Consider the following 18,353-nt stretch of genomic DNA (forward strand, 5'->3'; position numbering starts at 1 on the left):
TCCTTCCTCTCTGTAAAAAAATCAATAAAATATTTTTAAAAAAAAATTTTAAAAAAAAAAGGAAAGAAAAGAAAGTAGAATACATTTCACTGCTCCCTACAGTGGGAAAACGATTTTGTAGGCTTCCCCAAGAGTATTCATTTCTCTGTAAATAATAACAATGCTTAAAAAAAGAGACATAACCAGTGACAGTCATATTTGAGGAGAGAAAAAAGTTAAATTTGCCAAAAAGCCATCCCTAAAACATGTGACAACTGTTCAGTATATTAAATCTGCAATTATCACAAAATTTAAGCCCCCAGAGTTGTAAACAAAATGTAGAGTGCTCTTTTGTTCATGACACGTCACGAACAAATTACCAGGATGTGTTTTCTCCTCAGGTGTCAGTCCCTCCCTCTTCCAGTGACTGATGGTTCCCTGTGTTATTACAGAAACAGATTGATCTTTTTAATGAGCCAGTTTAATAGACTCCAGAATCTCGATGTGGCTGCTCATCCATGTCAGACCATATGCACCCACAAAACATTCAGTGAAACAAAAAAAACCTCTGCTGTCAGACGGCTCCGTCCTCTACAGCGGGTCTGGAAGCGCAGATAAATAACCAGAGGAGGGGAACATGCATGTGTAAACAAGATGCAGGGACTATCAGCAGAGACAGACGAGAGGGGCCCATCTTTTCTTGGCTCCGATCGAATTCCCACAAGATGCAAGTGTATTTACACAACATGTTCTCATTCCCCTTCCTCCTAACGCTCAGGAAATCCACTTGCCATCTTTCCACTGCAACGCACCTTGCGGGGTTCCACGTGCACAAGAAAGCTCCATCCCAAGAGCAACTTGTTCCTTCCCCCTCCAGCCGCTAATTCTGTGGGAGAATGACACTCAAGGCTCTCTGAGAGTCCTACCGTAGCGACGGCAAGCATGCATGCACACACATGGCCACAGCGCACTAACGTGACGTTTCCGTATGATGTCAGCACGTCCTTCGGGGCTGACCTCAGCACCGCCTGAGGAACGGCTAAAGGCACAGAACTTTCAAAGAGAAATCACTGGAAGAGAACCCGTGGGGCAATGGGTGGGAATACAGAGAAATGAATGAAAAAGTGTTCAGGCTGCCTATTCTGGCTCCTTAGCAGCTAAGGTTTCTAGAACACATTGTGTCTATTTCCGATTTTGCCTACAGGATGAGTTTTACATTTATCACAGCTGTCTAAACCTGCCCCTGTTACCCTCTCCTCCACCCAAGCAAATGTTTTTTTCTCCCCCATTTTCCACCCGGTGTCCCCCCGATTCTTTTCCTACACGGTTCTGGAAGAAATGGAGGTGCACCCGCTTTTATATCTGCACCCAGTACTGCCTCCTGCAGGGTAAATAGGATCAGACAGAACGCACCGGGGAAGCGCCTATCCTTCTCGGTTTTCAGGTTGTGCCATGCGGACACCTGCATTAAGCAGTTCCCTTCAAAAGCTAAAGGACTGAACGTTTACATACGGGCAAGGAAAGACAACTGGCAAAAAGGAAAAAAAGGAGCACTATTGGTAGGTCACATATGAAGGTATTGGTAGGTCACATATGAAGGTATTGGTAGGTCACATATGAAGGTGAGTCTACAGTCTGTCAGACGTAAACGGTGGTTAACCTTTGCTTCAGGTATGTACACTATTAAGAGGGAGGTCCTATGTCAAGAGGAGAGAAATTCCAGAGATTATAGCATAAAAATTAATAGTAACTATATGTAAACTGGCTTGCTTTCAATAACATGCTGTGCGCCCTAGCCCGTTTGGCTCAATGGATAGAGCATCAGCCTGGGAACTGAAGGGTCCCGGGTTCGATTCCGGTCAAGGGCACATACCTCGTTTGCAGGCTCCTCCCCGGCCCGGGCCCTAATCGGGCGCATACAGGAGGCAACCAATAGACATGTTTCTCTTAAATTGATATTTCTGTCTTTCCCTCTCTCTTCCACTCTAAAAAATCAATGGAAAAATATCCTCGGGTGAGGATTAAAAAAAAAATTATATTTTTAAAATGACAATTTTAATACTGTGTGTCTAAGAACCATCAGTGCCAGTTAGCACATTTGAATATCATTCATTTTTACTTTATTTAATTTTTAAAGAATCTTTTATTTTTTTATTTTTGGAAAGGAGGGAGAGAGAGAGAGAGAGAGAGAGAGAGAGAGAGAGAGAGAGAGAGAGAGAGGTTTGTCGTTCCACTTATGCATGCATCCATTGGTTGATTCTTGTATGTGCCCTGACTGGGGATCAAACCACAACCGTGGGTACTGGGACGATGTTCTCACCAGCGGAGACAGCTCCCTGGCCAGGGCCTTCACCTTTGACTTTCGTGTTATAAGCGACAAAGATGGACCGTCACAAAAGCCTCGCACAGGCCCGTCATCCCTCTGTAACATCCCAGGCCAGAGCGAGGTCCCCAGGAGGGACCCTTTAGCTTATGGCTATTCTGCAACGGGTGTAGGTGAGCAGTCTAGACACCCCCCTCACCTGTCTGGAGTCCGCCTCTTCCCGTTCTCGTTCACGTCGAGGAGCAGCTCGGAGGAGTCCACAGGGGAGGTGGTGCTGGCGTCCAGGAGCAGCTGCTCGTGCTGGGCCAGGTACTGGGCAGGGTTCTGCTTGGCCAGCCTCGCGCAGTGCAGGAGCTCGCGCTGCAGCAGCGGCAGGTTCGCCTGCGGGAGCGGGAGGGGAGAAGGGCAACAGGTTTGGCTTCCAGGCACGGACCTCGGTGCTGGGCGAGAGTGTCGGCTGCTCCCTGACCTGGACTGCCTCGAGCATGAGGTGCCTGACCTGTGGGAGCCACCTCACCTCTCCGGCTTTCAGGACCATGGGGAACACTGGGGTTGGTACGTATTTATTTTTAAGGTCCTTCAGATTTGAATCTATTATAATACTAAGCTCTCCAGGATATAAAGTTCCGGCTCCATCCATCAGTAATTTTTGTTTATTCCTCATGGAAGACACAGGAGATGTGAAATGCATATACACTTCATTTGTGTATCTAGTAACTTGCCCAGGTAAAACAGGCTAATCCTATCGACTACTAACTTCAAATAATAATAAAAAAAATAGAGATGAATGTAGAAATTATATTTAGTAATTTTCAGATTCATACATTTAAGTAATGCCCTGAGTGTGGTCAGATATCCCGGGTGGAATTCATGCACAAAGTAGCATATATGAGTGGTCTACGAAAATAGCCTGCTTTCTTTATAGCATCCTTATTCTAAAAATTGCATATAGTTTAATAGGTGAAATCTTGTGTGCCCATAACTTTCACTCCTCACCGAGCCCAGCACTTGGAGAAAGACTCTCAGAACTTGTTTGTGGACACAGAATTCTGGCGATCTCCATTGTAACGAAAGGGAAGGAGACAATTCCACACAGTAAACTGTTCAAATGGAAAGGGAATTGTACTCTAAGAAGTAAACTTACTCTGACATTATAAATCCAGGTTGCTGTTACGTTTTCTTCTCCTCTCACTCTCTTTTATTTTTATTCTCCCTTGGGGGGAGGCGGGGGGAACAGAGTGAATAGGTGGCAGAGTGAAGAACAACACTTACCGCTCCAAATTCAAGGGGAGACCCATAACCTAAACCTCTTTGCAATCCAGGATCTTACTTGTAGGAATACGATGCCATGCATATTAATTAACCCGCTGGGTTGAAAAGCATTTCTGAATACAGGCGGTGCCAGCTGGCTTCCTCTTTGGGCCCTCGAGTCTAGACTAGCAGGGACAGGCACCAGGGCTGGACTTGAAACTCAATCCATTATCTGAGGTATTAACCAAGGATCCATCTCATAAGAATGCCAAAGCGTGTTTTGCGCAAGGTATAAAATGCTAGGATATTTGCTAAAGATAAGCACGTACCACGTGCTGAAGCAAGAAACTGACTTCTGGCACCAGAACGATGCTAAAAATAAACCATTCATAGTGAGTCTAGAGCAGGGGTTCTCCACCTTCCTAATGCCGCGACCCTTTAATACAGCTCCTCCTGTGGTGGTGACCCCCAACCATAACATTATTTTCATTGCTACTTCATAACTGTAATTTTGCTACTGTTAATGAACCGTAATGTAAATATCTGTGTTTTCCGATGGTCTTAGGCTCTACAGCAGCGGTTCTCAACCTGTGGGTCGCGGCATTAGCAAGGGTGAGAACCGCTGGTCTAGAGGGTCATGTGGGTAACAAATACATTTTCAAATATTTTTAAACTCTGTTTCCTCCTTAGCGAAGGCAGATCTCAGACACTGTGTGCCATCCATAGGTGATAAAATAGCAATGCCACTTGAACATTTAGAACATTTTAAGAATCATTCTGAAGTCTATGGATAAGATTTAAAAATTGTCCAAGACAATATACTGCAAACCTCTCTAGTCCTGGTTGTTTCAAAGGATTCCAAAGATTTTTTTAAAAAATGATTTAATAAAGGAGGAGACAAAAAAAAACAAACCACAAACAACAACAAAAATAGTATCTCTAGTACTCCATTCACAAAGCGTGAGATTCGGAATTAAAGCGGGGGGGGGGGGGGGGAGGTCAACACTGTCCCATGACCTTCTTCATATTATCTTCAGCATTCTTATCAAGAGGGGGCTCCTGGGACATATCATAACCCCACCTCCCATGCACGCGACAAACAAGACTGTGGCCATGCTGCGTGAACTAGATTCAGTTGGGACCACAGCGCCAGGCTCTATCAGATTCCTTCTGTCAGGCATGCCAGCAATATTTAAGCAAGCAGGCAAACGGAGTTCCGCCAGCTCCGAGAGACAAATTCCTGAATGATAATCAGGGGGGCTGACTCCCAGGCTGGACATCTTGTGTGCAGATGTGTTTTGGCAAAGCATTTCCGGGCTCCGATCCAGAAACAGCCTTTAAGATATTCAGGACAAAAGTTGATTTGAAGACACACAAAATAGTAATCCCGAAGACAAGTTATAAAATGCACATCTCTTTGGCTATGTGTTAGAGATAATAACTTCTTGGTCGCGGACTCAAATACGTTTTTGCAAAGGAGACTGTGAAAGAGTGGATGTGGTTAAAGCATACCTATAACTTCTTAAACGGATCTCTACAAGGGAAGAGGCTTATAAGAAAAGAAGCCGTATCTAGGACTGTTTTCACTAAAAAAAAAAAAAAAAAGTTTTGTTTAATCTATATTTTGGTGGGATCCCTCACTTCATGTTTAATACAATCCCTGTCACACAACTGAGTGATTAATAGTAAACACGCATGCCTCCAGTTTCAGATTTAAATGTATGGATGGCACAAGACAAGAGGCTTTCACGTGGCGCTCGGCTTAATTTAGTGGTTCCATAAACATCTTCTTTCAATTTAAAAAATATGGTAATACAAAGCAATTCTGCTTGCTCTAATTCTGGTGCCAGATTAGGTAATTAGAATGGTGTCTAATATCTTTCCAGTAAATGTTTCTCCATAAATGCAAAATGGAATCGAGGGTCTGAGGGTTACATTAGCTTAATGAAAACAAGACTTTAATGCATATTGTTAGAGCAATGTTTGAATGCACTTATTAAGGCCCGACTTCCCACAACCATATGGTTTTTGTCATTAATGTCTCCTTTGAGAAAAAGCACTAAAATTAGGAAAAAAAAAAAGTTTTATCTTTGATTCCAATGATCCCAACTAAATGATATGGTAACCATATGGTGTGCAGCAGTGATAGGAGAACATGGAAGTGTCCTTGTAGGCTTTTAAAATTTTTTTTTGGCTGCCAACTTGACCCTGAAAGGAGCCCTCCCCCCACCTTTTTTTTTTTTTTTCCTCCTTTTCTTTCCTTAGTTTTTTGCAAGCAAAGAAACTAGTGGTATTTGCACAGGAAAGGGAATTCCTATGATGAAATCTCTACAGAAAGCAACTCTCTTAGAAAACCAAAGATTCTAGACTCCACGGACATGTTCAAAAAACAATTTGCTTTTGAGAATACATGATTGCAGTCGAAGCCATTTTGGTGGGAAATACGGACACATCATACCTGTCACCTTATGTACACAATATAGAAAAGAATGAAAAGAACATGATGGAAATCTGGGTTTCCCTTTAAAAAGATATAATTTAATGATTTGTCCATATTCTCAGAACAGGACTATCTCATTTCACTTCAACAAGAATAACAGCAGGAAAGACTTATCATCCATAAAGTTCTGAATGTGGGCTCAGTTCTGACAGCTTTTTTAGGTTTTGGGGTAGTTACTTGAACCTTATATGTCTGATAAAAAAAAAAAAAAAAGATGGAACTTCACAGCAAAGGGGAAGGCAAAGCAGGATCCTTGGATGCTCATTTTGAAAGTGACCTTGAAAGGTGAAGGCAAATGAGTCTTTCTCATTTAATCAATCAGCAAAGCCCACGGTTAGGATAAAAATGGGTTTGTTCCCCCACGTGGTATTCACTGACAACCCACTATGCCCGAGCGGTGGACATAATTTGCTTTTCTATCAAAAATTTGTTTTTCTATCAAAACTGTCAATTCTTTTAGTACCAATCAGTGAAGGAACCACCTGCTGTCCCGAATAAAAATGTCCCTTCTTTCTCTTGTGAACTCTTTCTGTGTTTTTCAGTTGCTTTATCGGAGGGCAGTAGTTGGAGAAGGTGAAGACCATGGCACTGGGGACTAAGTACGGTTTCTAAACCACACCTCAAACGATCTCAGACAGACAGACAGACCCTGCATCTGCCACTGACTCCCAGTTTCTGCACTGGCAAAGGGGGTGAGCGTCTGCTCTTCCTATTGCATTAGGTTGTTGCAAAAATAAACTAGATGGATTTTAAAAACTCTGAAAAACGAAAAAGGAAGAACCAATCTCACGTTCATGCTAAAGACAAGCAAAATGTGAAATGTAACTCAAAGGACCAAAAACAAACAAACAAACAAAACCTTTATTCAAAGAGATTTCTCCATTCTTCTCCCAACCTAACTATTCAGAACACTCTGAGTTATCACTTTGAGACTCCTTCAGAAAGGATCAGAAAACCATATATATTCAGATAGTTTTCACCCAGTAAGCTAAGGAAAAGCACCCTTAAGCTTCTGACTCGCCCCTTCACTCCTAAAAAGAAACACTGTTGTGACCTAGCAACAATACGCTTTGAAATACTTTCCAGACAAGTGAGCTGTACAGTACCTTCAAAAACGGGATGACGAAAGGTCGCAGTGGGAAGTTAGTAGCTTCTTGCAGTTTGGAATGAAATTCTTCAATTGTCAAAGTAGAGTTCTGTGGAAAAATATATGTATTCTAAACACATTTGTCTCTTGGTAGATAGTAAAAACAACGAGATTACTAAATTACTAATATGGTTAAAACACTGTAATAACCAGCAGACACCTATACAGGAAGCAGTATTTTCCATATAACACCTTTGACTTTGTAAAAAGAAAAAATACTGCAGATTATAATTCATTGTATCATCCACCTTTTAAAATAACATCTGAAAATGAAAGACCATAAATATGGAACTTGGAGAATAATGTGCATACTTAAGAGAATTTTGTCTCTAAAATTATGAAGACCCTTTTAATATTACCCTTTACGGAAAACTCTTTATTTAAAAGCACAACTGATCACATAGTGGGCCAAAGGCAAGTGTCAGAATCTCAATTCACCCCGCAGGTCATGTCTGTATTACTGCTGGTGGAAATATTCTTCTCCCGTCCTTCCATCCTACGTTCATCCTATGTCTACCAAAGCATCTTTGCTCAGAATGAACAGCTAAGGTGGGTGGTGTGCTGCACTATTGAAGCCAAAGAAAACGTTTACGCCTTCTACGATTCACTGTCTTAGAGAGGGTGAAAAAATGCCCCCGTTATCAAAGGTATTTCATTTAGCATAGAGGCAATGTTTATTGCTCAACCCAAAAGAGACTACAAAATGACTCTATTCACTCTAACCTATGCCATGTAAACGAGCCCCAAATACTCAGGGTGTGTGTCCTGCAATGGGTGATTTAACAGACAACAACCTATTGTAAAGGTGTTGAGAAAATTAACTATATTTGGTTCATTTTCCTTAGTCCCTAGGCAGAACTGCCACTGTAAACTGTAGTCTGAACTTCAAGCCTTCCATTATCCTCATGCCTGAAAAATTGGGGTATTTGTGACCTAACGGCTTTAGAATATTGTTCCCCACTTTTTGGTGCAGTTCCTTTTACTGTTATGATAAAGTATGGGGTACCAAGTTCTAAGCTTTTTATACCCCCAAATTCAAAACATATTAACATGAAACTATGAATAAACACTAGCTTTCTATCTGTAATAATAGAAGTTAAGGAGCCCTTTTTTTAATCTTTTATTTTGCCTCTTTATTTTCAGTTAGTAAATTTTTTAAAAATGGTTAATGAGTTCAATATATTGGGGTGACATTAGTTCATAAGATCATATAGGTTCAAGTGTCCATTTTCATGATGCAAGATCTGTACCCTGCATTGTGTGCCCAAGAGACAAAGTCAAATCATCTTCCATCACCATATATTTGGCCCCCTTTACCTTTTACTATCCCCCTCCCCCCATTTTGTCTCTATGGCTCATTTTCCCAAAAGCCATTTTGGTTATGTTTTGCACCTTAAAACACGTACTAATATTTTTTCTTAACTGTCTAAATAACAGCATAATGAGATTCATGATGATTTACTACCTGAGTGCAAATCGTAGGCCTATCACCATGTATATTTTACTTCTGCAAACCTCAGTTTCCCCACATATAAAATGTGTATAAAAATCACTACCTCAAAGGATGGTCCCAAGATTTAAATAAAACGGCTTGTATTCAATGCCCAGAACAAAACCCATTATCTAGTCATTCACTCATTTGACCAAGTTCACTGCTTGCCTCTTATGTACAAAGCACTATTAATTAATGTTTTCCCCTAACTTATCTCCAGAAGGTTTTCAGATATATCTTCAAAGTATGCCACTTAAGATGTGGAAAAATCTACTTAAGACTACCAAATTTTTTATATATTTAAAGTTATGGAAACCACTATTCAAGACATAGCAAACTTCTAAAGCAGTTGGCCAAAAGAAATGTTTACTAGTAACAACACATTTGCCATGCTCTTAATACAATTACTGTTTTGAATGTACTTTGTGGTTCTTCAGCCTAACTTATTTAGGTGTTGAAAAGCCTATTATGCAAAATGTGAGAATGAATGAAAAGGAAAAGATAAGCGAGTGACAGAAGTAACTGCAGGATGCTGACATTCTTCTGTCAAATTCACCTTCCTGTCCTGAGGAGGACAAGGTGAAGCTGATGGATTGTGGGGAACGTGGAAGCTTTTGTTCTTAGAGTGCAGAGGAGAGGGAGACGACATTGAAAAGTTCCACATACTTAAAAAAAAAAAAAAGTTGAATTGCAACATCTCTGGCAATGTGAGAGGCCGTGATGTGAAGCATGTCTACTGTCTTAGACTCTCAGCCAGACTGTTCATTTGGGAACTTTTTTGACAGAACACAACTGGTATGTCTTTGCCCTTGATAAATCCACGCAATAAAAACAAATGATCTATTTCGAGAAAAAGGAAAGTGCTGCCTATCATCCGATTCTCAGTTCCACGATCAGCCCGGATACTGAAAGCACTGACGCTGTGACTCAGAACTTCTCCGTGATTCCGTTTGCTATGGGAAAACCACCTTCCTAAATGGAAACCCTCCATGTGTACATGAAAGCACGGGAATGCAAAAGTGATTTAGGACTCTAAAAAAGGATGTATGTTCTCGTGTCTAGGGTGATAATGTATAGAATATACTAGAATGTTCCTAAATTGCCCTAACCGGCTTGGCTCAGTGGATAGAGCGTCGGCCTGCGGACTGAAGGGTCCCGGGTTCGATTCCGGCCAAGGGCATGTACCTTGGTTGCGGGCACATCCCCAGTAGGGGAAGTGCAGGAGGCAGCTGATTGATGTTTCTCTCTCATTGATGTTTCTAACTCTATCCCTCTCCCTTCCTCTGTGTAAAAAAATCAATAAAATATATTAAAAAAAAAAAAAAAAGAATGTTCCTAAATCAACACTTCTATTCTCAAATTAATCATATAAGTAATTCTACCTATACCCAAAAAAGATGTTTTTATTCAAAAACCAATTAGTGGTTGCAGGAGTCGAGGGGAGATAAAATTGGGGTGTTCTTGTTTTATGGGGACACAGGTCCAGTCTGGGGTGATGAAAAAGTTCTGGAGCTGAATGGTGCTGATGGTTACACAACAGCAAATGCACTTAATGCCACCGAACCGTATGTATAGTCAGAAATCCTTAAAATGGCAAATTTTATATTTCATCTATCTTACCACAATAAACAATTCTTAATGTGATTAGCCCTAAAAATGAAAACACATACGAGGACAATGTTATTTGTTATAAATTCCAGTTCACCATCTAGGCCCGTGGTCGGCAAACTGCGGCTTGCGAGCCACATGCGGCTCTTTGGCCCCTTGAGTGTGGCTCTTCCACAAAATACCACGGCCTGGGCGAGTCCATTTTGAAGAAGTGGCGTTAGAAGAAGTTTAAGTTTAAAAAATGTGGCTCTCCAAAGAAATGTCAATCGTTGTCCTGTTGATACTTGGCTCTGTGGACTAATGAGTTTGCCGACCACTGGCCTAGGCTAATAAAAGTCCCCCAAAGCAACTAAGTTTAAAAAAGCACTGAATTACATTAAGTGAATCTTTCACACACTCAAAACACTTTGTCATTGTGGAAAGAAACTAGTCATGCCAGCAGGATATACGTATGGCATTTTAGACACACCTACACATTCATGGCCAAGAGAGCCATAAATACCCATATAGCCATTTCTTCACTAGTCAAATAGTAACCATGGTGGGGGCGGGGGGCCAACACCCCATGCAGAATTTAAAACCTTGTTAGAGAATGATCAGACTTGGACCCAATGTCTAGCAGTAAAAACGACTAGAATAACATACCCATGAGAAAGGAGACTGTATATTTAATCCCCCCCACACACTCTCCCTTACCCCAGAAAACGGGGCCGATTTCTGTTTGCTTACCACCAGTCCTAGGACGAGGGTGCGGACTCTCTCTCCTATCTCTGGTGAAATGTCATTGCCAAACTGCTGCAGGGTAGTAAGGAAGCGTTTCAGTTTACTGAGTTGCCTGGCGCCACAGGCTGGGGGCAGCTGTTGATTAGCCAGAGAAGAAGAGGAAGAAGAGGAAGGCCCATTGCTAAAGCCATTGGGCGGCGAGGGGGCACCATTCAAGGCTGTGGGTGAATGGCTTGTGCCATTAGTTACTGTCAAGAGCACAAAAATCAGAGAGAAAAGGTAAACTTACAGAGAAATGCACAAGAAAACGACAACCAAGTTTCCTTCCCTTTAAGTCCAGTGATTTTTTTAAAAAGCTGCTAGATACAATATTATATTCGTTTCAGGTATAGAACCCAGTGACTAGACATTATATAACTTACAAAGTGATCACCCCAATAAATCTAATGCCCATGTGACATCATACATAGTTATTACAATATTATTGACTACATCCCCTATGTTGTAATGGAAAAATTTTTAAAAGAAATTATTTAAAGTTAAAAAAAAATACAGCCCCGCCGGCGTGGCTCAGTGATTGAGCCTTGAACTATGAACCAGGAGGTCACGGTTCGATTCCCCATCAGGGCATATGCCCAGGTTATGGGCTCCATCCCCAGTAGGGGGCGTGCAAGAGGCAGCTGATCAATGATTCTCATCATTGATGTTTCTCTCCCTTCCTCTCTGAAATCAATAAAAATATTATACAAACAAAAAAACGATTGGAGCTTTTTTTGTCAAATGCTTTGACTTCACAGGCTCACACCGGCTCAGGTACTCTATAATTAAATGGGTCTACTCCTCTCACTGCACAAGGGTTTTCTGCACAGAAGCTGATTATAAATGGAGTCGGCTGTAGCTCAGAGGCAGCCCTGCCGCCCATGTGCACATATGCCAACCACCTGAAACGTTTCAAACACAGAACAAACAGCACTTGGATGTCAGCTTTTGGTCACCAGCTTACATCAATATAACAGGACTATTTCTTTCTCAGCTGCTCCCCTCCTAGAGAAAGTGTACATTTGGTGGAGACTAAATTTATCACTGGACATTTTTAACCATGTTTTATACACACAAACTGACAGCTATGTTTATAAAAATTGGACTTTCAAGCTTTACCCTTACACCACCCAATTAGAAGGCTATTTTCTTCCCCCCTCATAGTTCTTAACCCCTTCTTTAGGGAAAAGCCAAACTAGATATGATAATTATCAGGGAGTTATTTCAAGAAATTCAAAAGGTACATATCTATCCCATGAATAATAGTTGGTGGTAATCCGGGAAATTCATTGCTGATCATATTTACTTGAACATCAAGATGCTAACTGATGATAACTTGGAGGCTACAAAGATTTGCACATTTCTCCCTAAGGAACATGTTGATTGTACGTTAAATCAATTAATTTGACAAACTGATTTTTGCCAAACACATTTTTAAATAATAGTTTTGATAAACCATCCCCAACAATCGTTTGAGGATGTTTTCAGTGCTCTATTATTCTTAAAGTTTCAGGAGAGTGAAAAAAGGAAAAAATGGTTGCTTGTCCTACACGAGCACCAAAGCAACCTGTCAAGAAATGACAGCTCGGCCGAAACCGGTTTGGCTCAGTGGATAGAGCGTCGGCCTGCGGACTGAAAGGTCCCGGGTTCGATTCCGGTCAAGGGCATGTACTTTGGTTGCGGGCACATCCCCAGTGGGAGGTGTGCAGGAGGCAGCTGATTGATGTTTCTCTCTCATCGATGTTTCTAGCTCTCTATCCCTCTCCCTTCCTCTGTGTGAAATACCAATAAAATACATTTTAAAAAAAAAAAAAGAAATGACAGCTCGCCCGGACTTCTCACGGGAGACATATGCCTGTCACTATGGTTTTGGATAACAACAAAACAAATACAAGACCAGAGGGTCACAACTGGGCCCGGCCGCGGCCTCCTGCTCCTTACACATTTGGAAAGGCCTTTTAAATGGCAATGCAACTCTGCCTACACAGTCTAGGGTGTGTATTTTGTCCATCATGTTTAATCCCATGAATCCATTCTTGCCTGTTATTTGTTATGCATATAGATTTGATGGCACATCGTCTATCCATACTATTATCTGCAATAGCTTCTTTTCTTTTCTTTTTTTTTTCTTTTTTTCACAAATCCTTGATGACAATTTTAACCAAGACTTTGAGACAGATGAAAATAAAGCTACCTGCTATCCCTACCACAATATACAGGAAATAAAGGACAGTTGAGATTCTGTCAGGATATTCTGTCCTTTCCTTGCATGACACAGAAAGCAGTACACTCCACTGATTCAGAACAGGAGACCTGAGTCAAGATGGAATGAAGTCTGACAGTTTCATGTCCTAGGTGGTTTGGCTCAGTGGATAGAGCGTCAGCCTGCAGACTGAAAGGTCCCGGGTTCGATTCCAGTGAAGGGCACATGCCTCGGTTGCGGGCTTGATCCCCAATGTGGGGCGTGCAGGAGGCAGCCAATCAATGATTCTCTCTCATCATTCATGTTTCTCTCTGTCCCTCTCCCTTCCTCTCTGAAATCAATAAAAACGTATTTAAAAAAAAAAAAAGTCTTACAGTTTCACAAGAAAGACGCTCCTTATTTCAGAAAGATTTCTGTATACAACTGTTGCATAAAGTCATTTTGTGTGTGTGTCTAAACATTAGGTTTTAAACATAGAACCTAAAAATGTTAGATTTCAAAATGATTTGTAAATAATAGAAGAAAACAGTATTAGAAGATCAGATGTAACCTGGAAATAATTATTACATGTTCCAAGTCAAAATGAGCAGACTAAAATAAGAAGCTCCACATTAAGTCAAATTAAAAGTTATAGTGGTAATACAGACCAAACGTAGTGTTCTTCACGCACGGAGACGTTAGTAAAAAACATTTCTGAAGCAAGCACCAAAGACAGGCAAATATTGCCATCCCTACAAATTATACCTAAGATACAACATATCTGTACTCAATACCTCACTGGAAAATAAATGATTTTTTTTTTTTTGCTGCATTTCTGCATATTTCATTGATGCTGGATCTTCTTTTCTCTTAAGTCTCACTTGCAGCAAAACTTTTAAACTTCAAAATGAAAACAGGAAATGCAGAAATGCCTACTCACGCGTTGTTGGTGTAAAGGAACTGGTTCTTGGGGCTCCTTGAGTTGTCGGGGGCGGCGGCATCGTGGGAGGAGTCAGCCTGGACGGAGTCTTCACATCCACAGGTGAGTCTGGCATCGTGGAGTGCTTCTCAGTCCGATCTGGAGGATGCCACCGGGAACATGTTACTTTCTCAAGCACCTCAGTGTTCTAAGTGGGGGAGTCATCGGTTTTACAGGCAAGTCAACGCCAGAAATCCATCATCTTCTATCAATCAAACAAGGCTTATCTACTGAAATTGAAATCAGGACTTTATCATCCAGACCCCACTCACGTGGGTGCAGCACAGATGGCAGGGCCTCATTGGTAACTGGGTGGCTTTACATCCTATTGTTATTTCTAGCGCGGGCAAATGCTCCCTCGTTAGTGTTATAAACAGCAGCGCAACTTCACTCAAGGCAGGAGCCAACATTCGCAAGAGGTAAAAACTAGATGAGGAAGTAAGACAGCAATGAACCCCTCCGACCGCTTAGACATAACACCCATCTGAAGTTCTGTTGTGTAGACGAGATACTGGTAGGAGCCAGCGATGTTCATAACACCTCTCATCCCCTTCCCAGGCTGAGTTTCCCAGCCTGTTGGGTGACACAGAGTATGTGTCCAGGACCTAGATCTCACGTCAATGTTTTCTGCCCTGTTTGAAAAACCACCACTCCCTCGGTGGCGTTATGTCACACAATGACGTTAAGCTGTTGTTTACTTAGGCTTGGCGAGTTTATGATCCACCGCTTCAAAAACATGAGGCCAATATTTCAATGAACAATCTCAGGTAGAGTGAGAATAAAAAAAGTCCCAAACTGAGAATTAAAAAGAACCGAAGACCCTCCATGTGTTTGTCATGAGCAGGTGACAGATATGGAGAAGCTTTCTGATTATCCAATAATGAACATTTGCTCAGGCCTGTTTTCTACTAAGTATACGCTTCCCCTGAAATATTAAATTTTTTTTCCTCAGTCTAATCTCTTTATCCAATCCCCAGTAAAAAATACAAGTTTCTGTTTGTTTCTTTAGATCCAATTTTCCTCAAACATATGTAGAGATGTTCACACACACACACACACACACACACACACACACACCAAACATGTTTAAGGAGACTTTTGCAGCCGTAGATACAGATATTTCGCACTCTGAGTTTTTGAAAAGTAAAATAACACAGACTATTGGTAAAGCATGGGTCTTTAAAAATATTATAACCATATGGGTACAGAGTTAATGACTCAAAATAACTGAAAAGTCAATTATTAAAAGAAAATGTAAAGCCCAAATTACTGCCCTGCCCCTTCCAACCCTACCTCACCTTTGCTCCCAGCAGATTCCTAAGACTTGGGTTGCCAGAGGACACAGTATTTAAACGCTGAGATGATGTTAATGCCATGCTGGGGGCGGTGTAGTAAGAGAAAGACCATCATCATCATCATTCTCAGAAGAGCCCTCTGACCAGGGATCCATCTGGTTAGTGGCATCAGGGCCTCTGGTTGAGTGCCGGTGAACGGCGCTGCAGTGACTGAGTGCTCTGAGTGAGGTGATGGCAAAGACACCAATGGAGAGCATTTCCACCTTTCTCTCACTGCTAAAAATAGCCTTCATATTGCCTTTCCACGTTATTTAAAAACCAGAATCAGTAGCCCTAGCCAGTGTTGCTAAGTGGTTAGAGCGATGGCCTGCGCACCCCCAGAGGGCTGTGGGTCCAATTCCCAGTTAGGTTAAAGGGGGGCACGTACCTAGGTTACAGGTTCCATACCCGGCCCCAGTCAGGGCACATGCGGGAGGCAACCAATTGCTGTATCCCTCTCACATGGATGTTTCTCTCTTCCTTCCTTCTCTCTCTCCCCTCCCCCCTTCGCTCTTCCTCTCCCTCCCTTTTACTCTCTAAAAAAAATCAATGGAAAAACATCCTGGGACAAGGATTAACAAACAAACAAGAAAAGTATCAGTAAAACAATTATTCTAGAAAAACACAGAAGTTAGACAGGTTTGGAACCACTTCTGCACTAGTTAAATTCATTCCACAGTCTACTCACCTCAACCAACCTCAGCAACAAGGGACTAAACAGCTTTCTGCTTATGTTGCAGCTGAGGGAAGAGGTACAGCAGCAAATACGAGTCGCCCTAAATAAAGGCAACTATTCCTGTTATGCCAAGGAAGGAGGGATAAGGGGGGCCTGCCAGAGTCAGCTGGGAGATAACAGTGGGAACTGCTGGTCCATCTGGTTTTCATTCTGCTAACACTCACGCTGAACTGTTAGAGAAGCCAGGCCAGACACACAAGGGAAGCACGTCGTGGCACAGACGGAGGAAGGAGGAGCAGGAGGAGGGGGGTGGGGGAGCGGGAATAATGAAAAAGTAAAGTAGCGAAAGGGAAAGAGAAGAAAGAGAAAAAAGACCAGAACAGGGAGAAAAGAGCCTGAAGGGGGAGAAATGTGCCCTGGACAGCTTCGTTTACCTCCGGAGCTAAAAGCTGAGCCTTAGAGGACACAGACCCCACCTTACTTCAGTTGACCTGATTTTTGAGCAATGCCTACACTTGAAAACATACCTTAAACCCATATTTTTAATTTTTTTTTAATAAGGACAAAGACAAATAAACTAAGACAAAAAGAAATAAACTACAAAGATGACAATGGGTTTCCTTTCCCAACTTTAGATAATCTTTGTCATTCTGAATTCATCTCTCCAGGGTTAGGAAAAAAAATGAAATAGCATAATTTTTATTTGAAAACGTTTTGATTATGTGTCTTGGTCCATATTTGCAACATAACTCTCTCCAGAAGATCATCATCATCATCATCAAAGGTAGGCAAATGATTTTAAATTCTTGGAATGCCATCCATATTTTAGGAACAATAACAAGTAAGCAAGGCATAGCAAATCACCACAACTTCTAATGGGAACGTGTACACTCGAACTGGAATATATGTGGAGCTCTAAGCATTTGACATGAGCCAAAGTTCTGAGACGGTTAGCTTTACGCTGATCACATGGAGTTTCAACCCAGAGGTCCTACAAACTTAGACAAAGTGGGACCATGTGGAACTCATTCTGGGCTGTTCGGTGCAATCAAGCCAGGATGGAGATAGACGGTGAAATAACCAGTCAGGCCTAACCCTTACACACACACACAACTCTCTGGAGTCCAAAGATTTAAAACAAATTCAGAAAATGTGTTTCAAGTATGCTGAGCTCTGCTGCATTTGTTTTGAATTAAAAAAACATTCTGAAATATATATGCTTGTAATTTTTATAGCAAACAGTAAAAAAAGCTGATTTAACCGCAGAAGCATTTCACTCCATTTCAAATTAGAAGATATACTAAAACCAATATTGTTGTAATACTTCTTATGTAATTTTTAAGTGCATGTAAGTATATTGTTCTTGTACGTAATTTCTATTTTTGGTTGCTGTAGGAGAATGCTGACATTTATTGAAGGATTTTTTTTTCTACTAAGTATATTCTTCCCATGAAATTTCAAACTTTTTTCCCTCAAGCTAATCTCTTTACCAAATGATAAGAGAAAAACAATTTCTATCAGATCGGCAAGGTATGTATAATCAAAAGAAAGAACTGACTTTACTTTTACCTTAATGATTCACACCGCTTCTAAACAAGATTTTCCACATGTGGTTATTTCAACCCATATGGCATCTATCCAACACATATGTACTAAAGATGGCTGATGCATGGAAGAAAGTGTGGCATATATAAATACATTACGGATACCATTTCAATGTCAGGGTCTTCTAGAAGTGGTATGTTTTCCATCTCCCTTTTTTTTTTTTTTTTTTTAAGTAAAAGGGAAAAGGTATGTCATAATCTACCCTGACACTTATTTTACTTTTAGTGAGTTCAAATACTTCCAGACATGTTTTTAAAGTATAAAGAATAGGCAGTCTACATTTCCCTTGTTTACATACTACTCAAGAGATGATTAGAGTAAAAAGACAGAAAGTTCAGTATTGACAGATTGTATATCTTTTTCCATCAGAGTTTTTTTTTTTTTTAATATATTTTATTGATATTTTTACAGAGAGGAAGGGAGAGGGATAGAAAGCTAGAAACATCGATGAGAGAGAAACATCGATCAGCTGCCTCCTGCACACCCCCCACTGGGGATGTGCCCGCAGCCAAGGT

At 41.2% G+C, this 18,353-nt stretch overlaps 1 protein-coding gene across 4 annotated transcripts in view; it reads right to left on the reverse strand.

Moving 5' to 3' along the window:
- Nucleotides 1-18,353, reverse strand: part of RUNX1T1 (RUNX1 partner transcriptional co-repressor 1) — a 170,900-nt gene that overhangs the window by 53,649 nt on the left and 98,898 nt on the right. For 3 of the 4 annotated variants that reach the window (XM_080646172.1, XM_080646171.1, XM_080646170.1), the window contains exons 2-5: nucleotides 14,185-14,322; nucleotides 11,030-11,271; nucleotides 7,160-7,249; nucleotides 2,502-2,683 (exon numbers count right to left, since the gene is read on the reverse strand). In XM_080646172.1, coding sequence (XP_080502298.1) covers nucleotides 2,502-2,683; nucleotides 7,160-7,249; nucleotides 11,030-11,271; nucleotides 14,185-14,322 — 652 coding nt within the window. Of the gene's footprint in view, nucleotides 1-2,501; nucleotides 2,684-7,159; nucleotides 7,250-11,029; nucleotides 11,272-14,184; nucleotides 14,323-16,245; nucleotides 16,312-18,353 lie in introns of those variants that run through there. The other variant, XM_080646173.1, reaches the window with a different exon arrangement.

The sequence above is a fragment of the Plecotus auritus genome, assembly GCF_963455305.1.
Source record: "Plecotus auritus genome assembly, chromosome: 11".
Lineage (NCBI taxonomy): Eukaryota > Metazoa > Chordata > Mammalia > Chiroptera > Vespertilionidae > Plecotus > Plecotus auritus.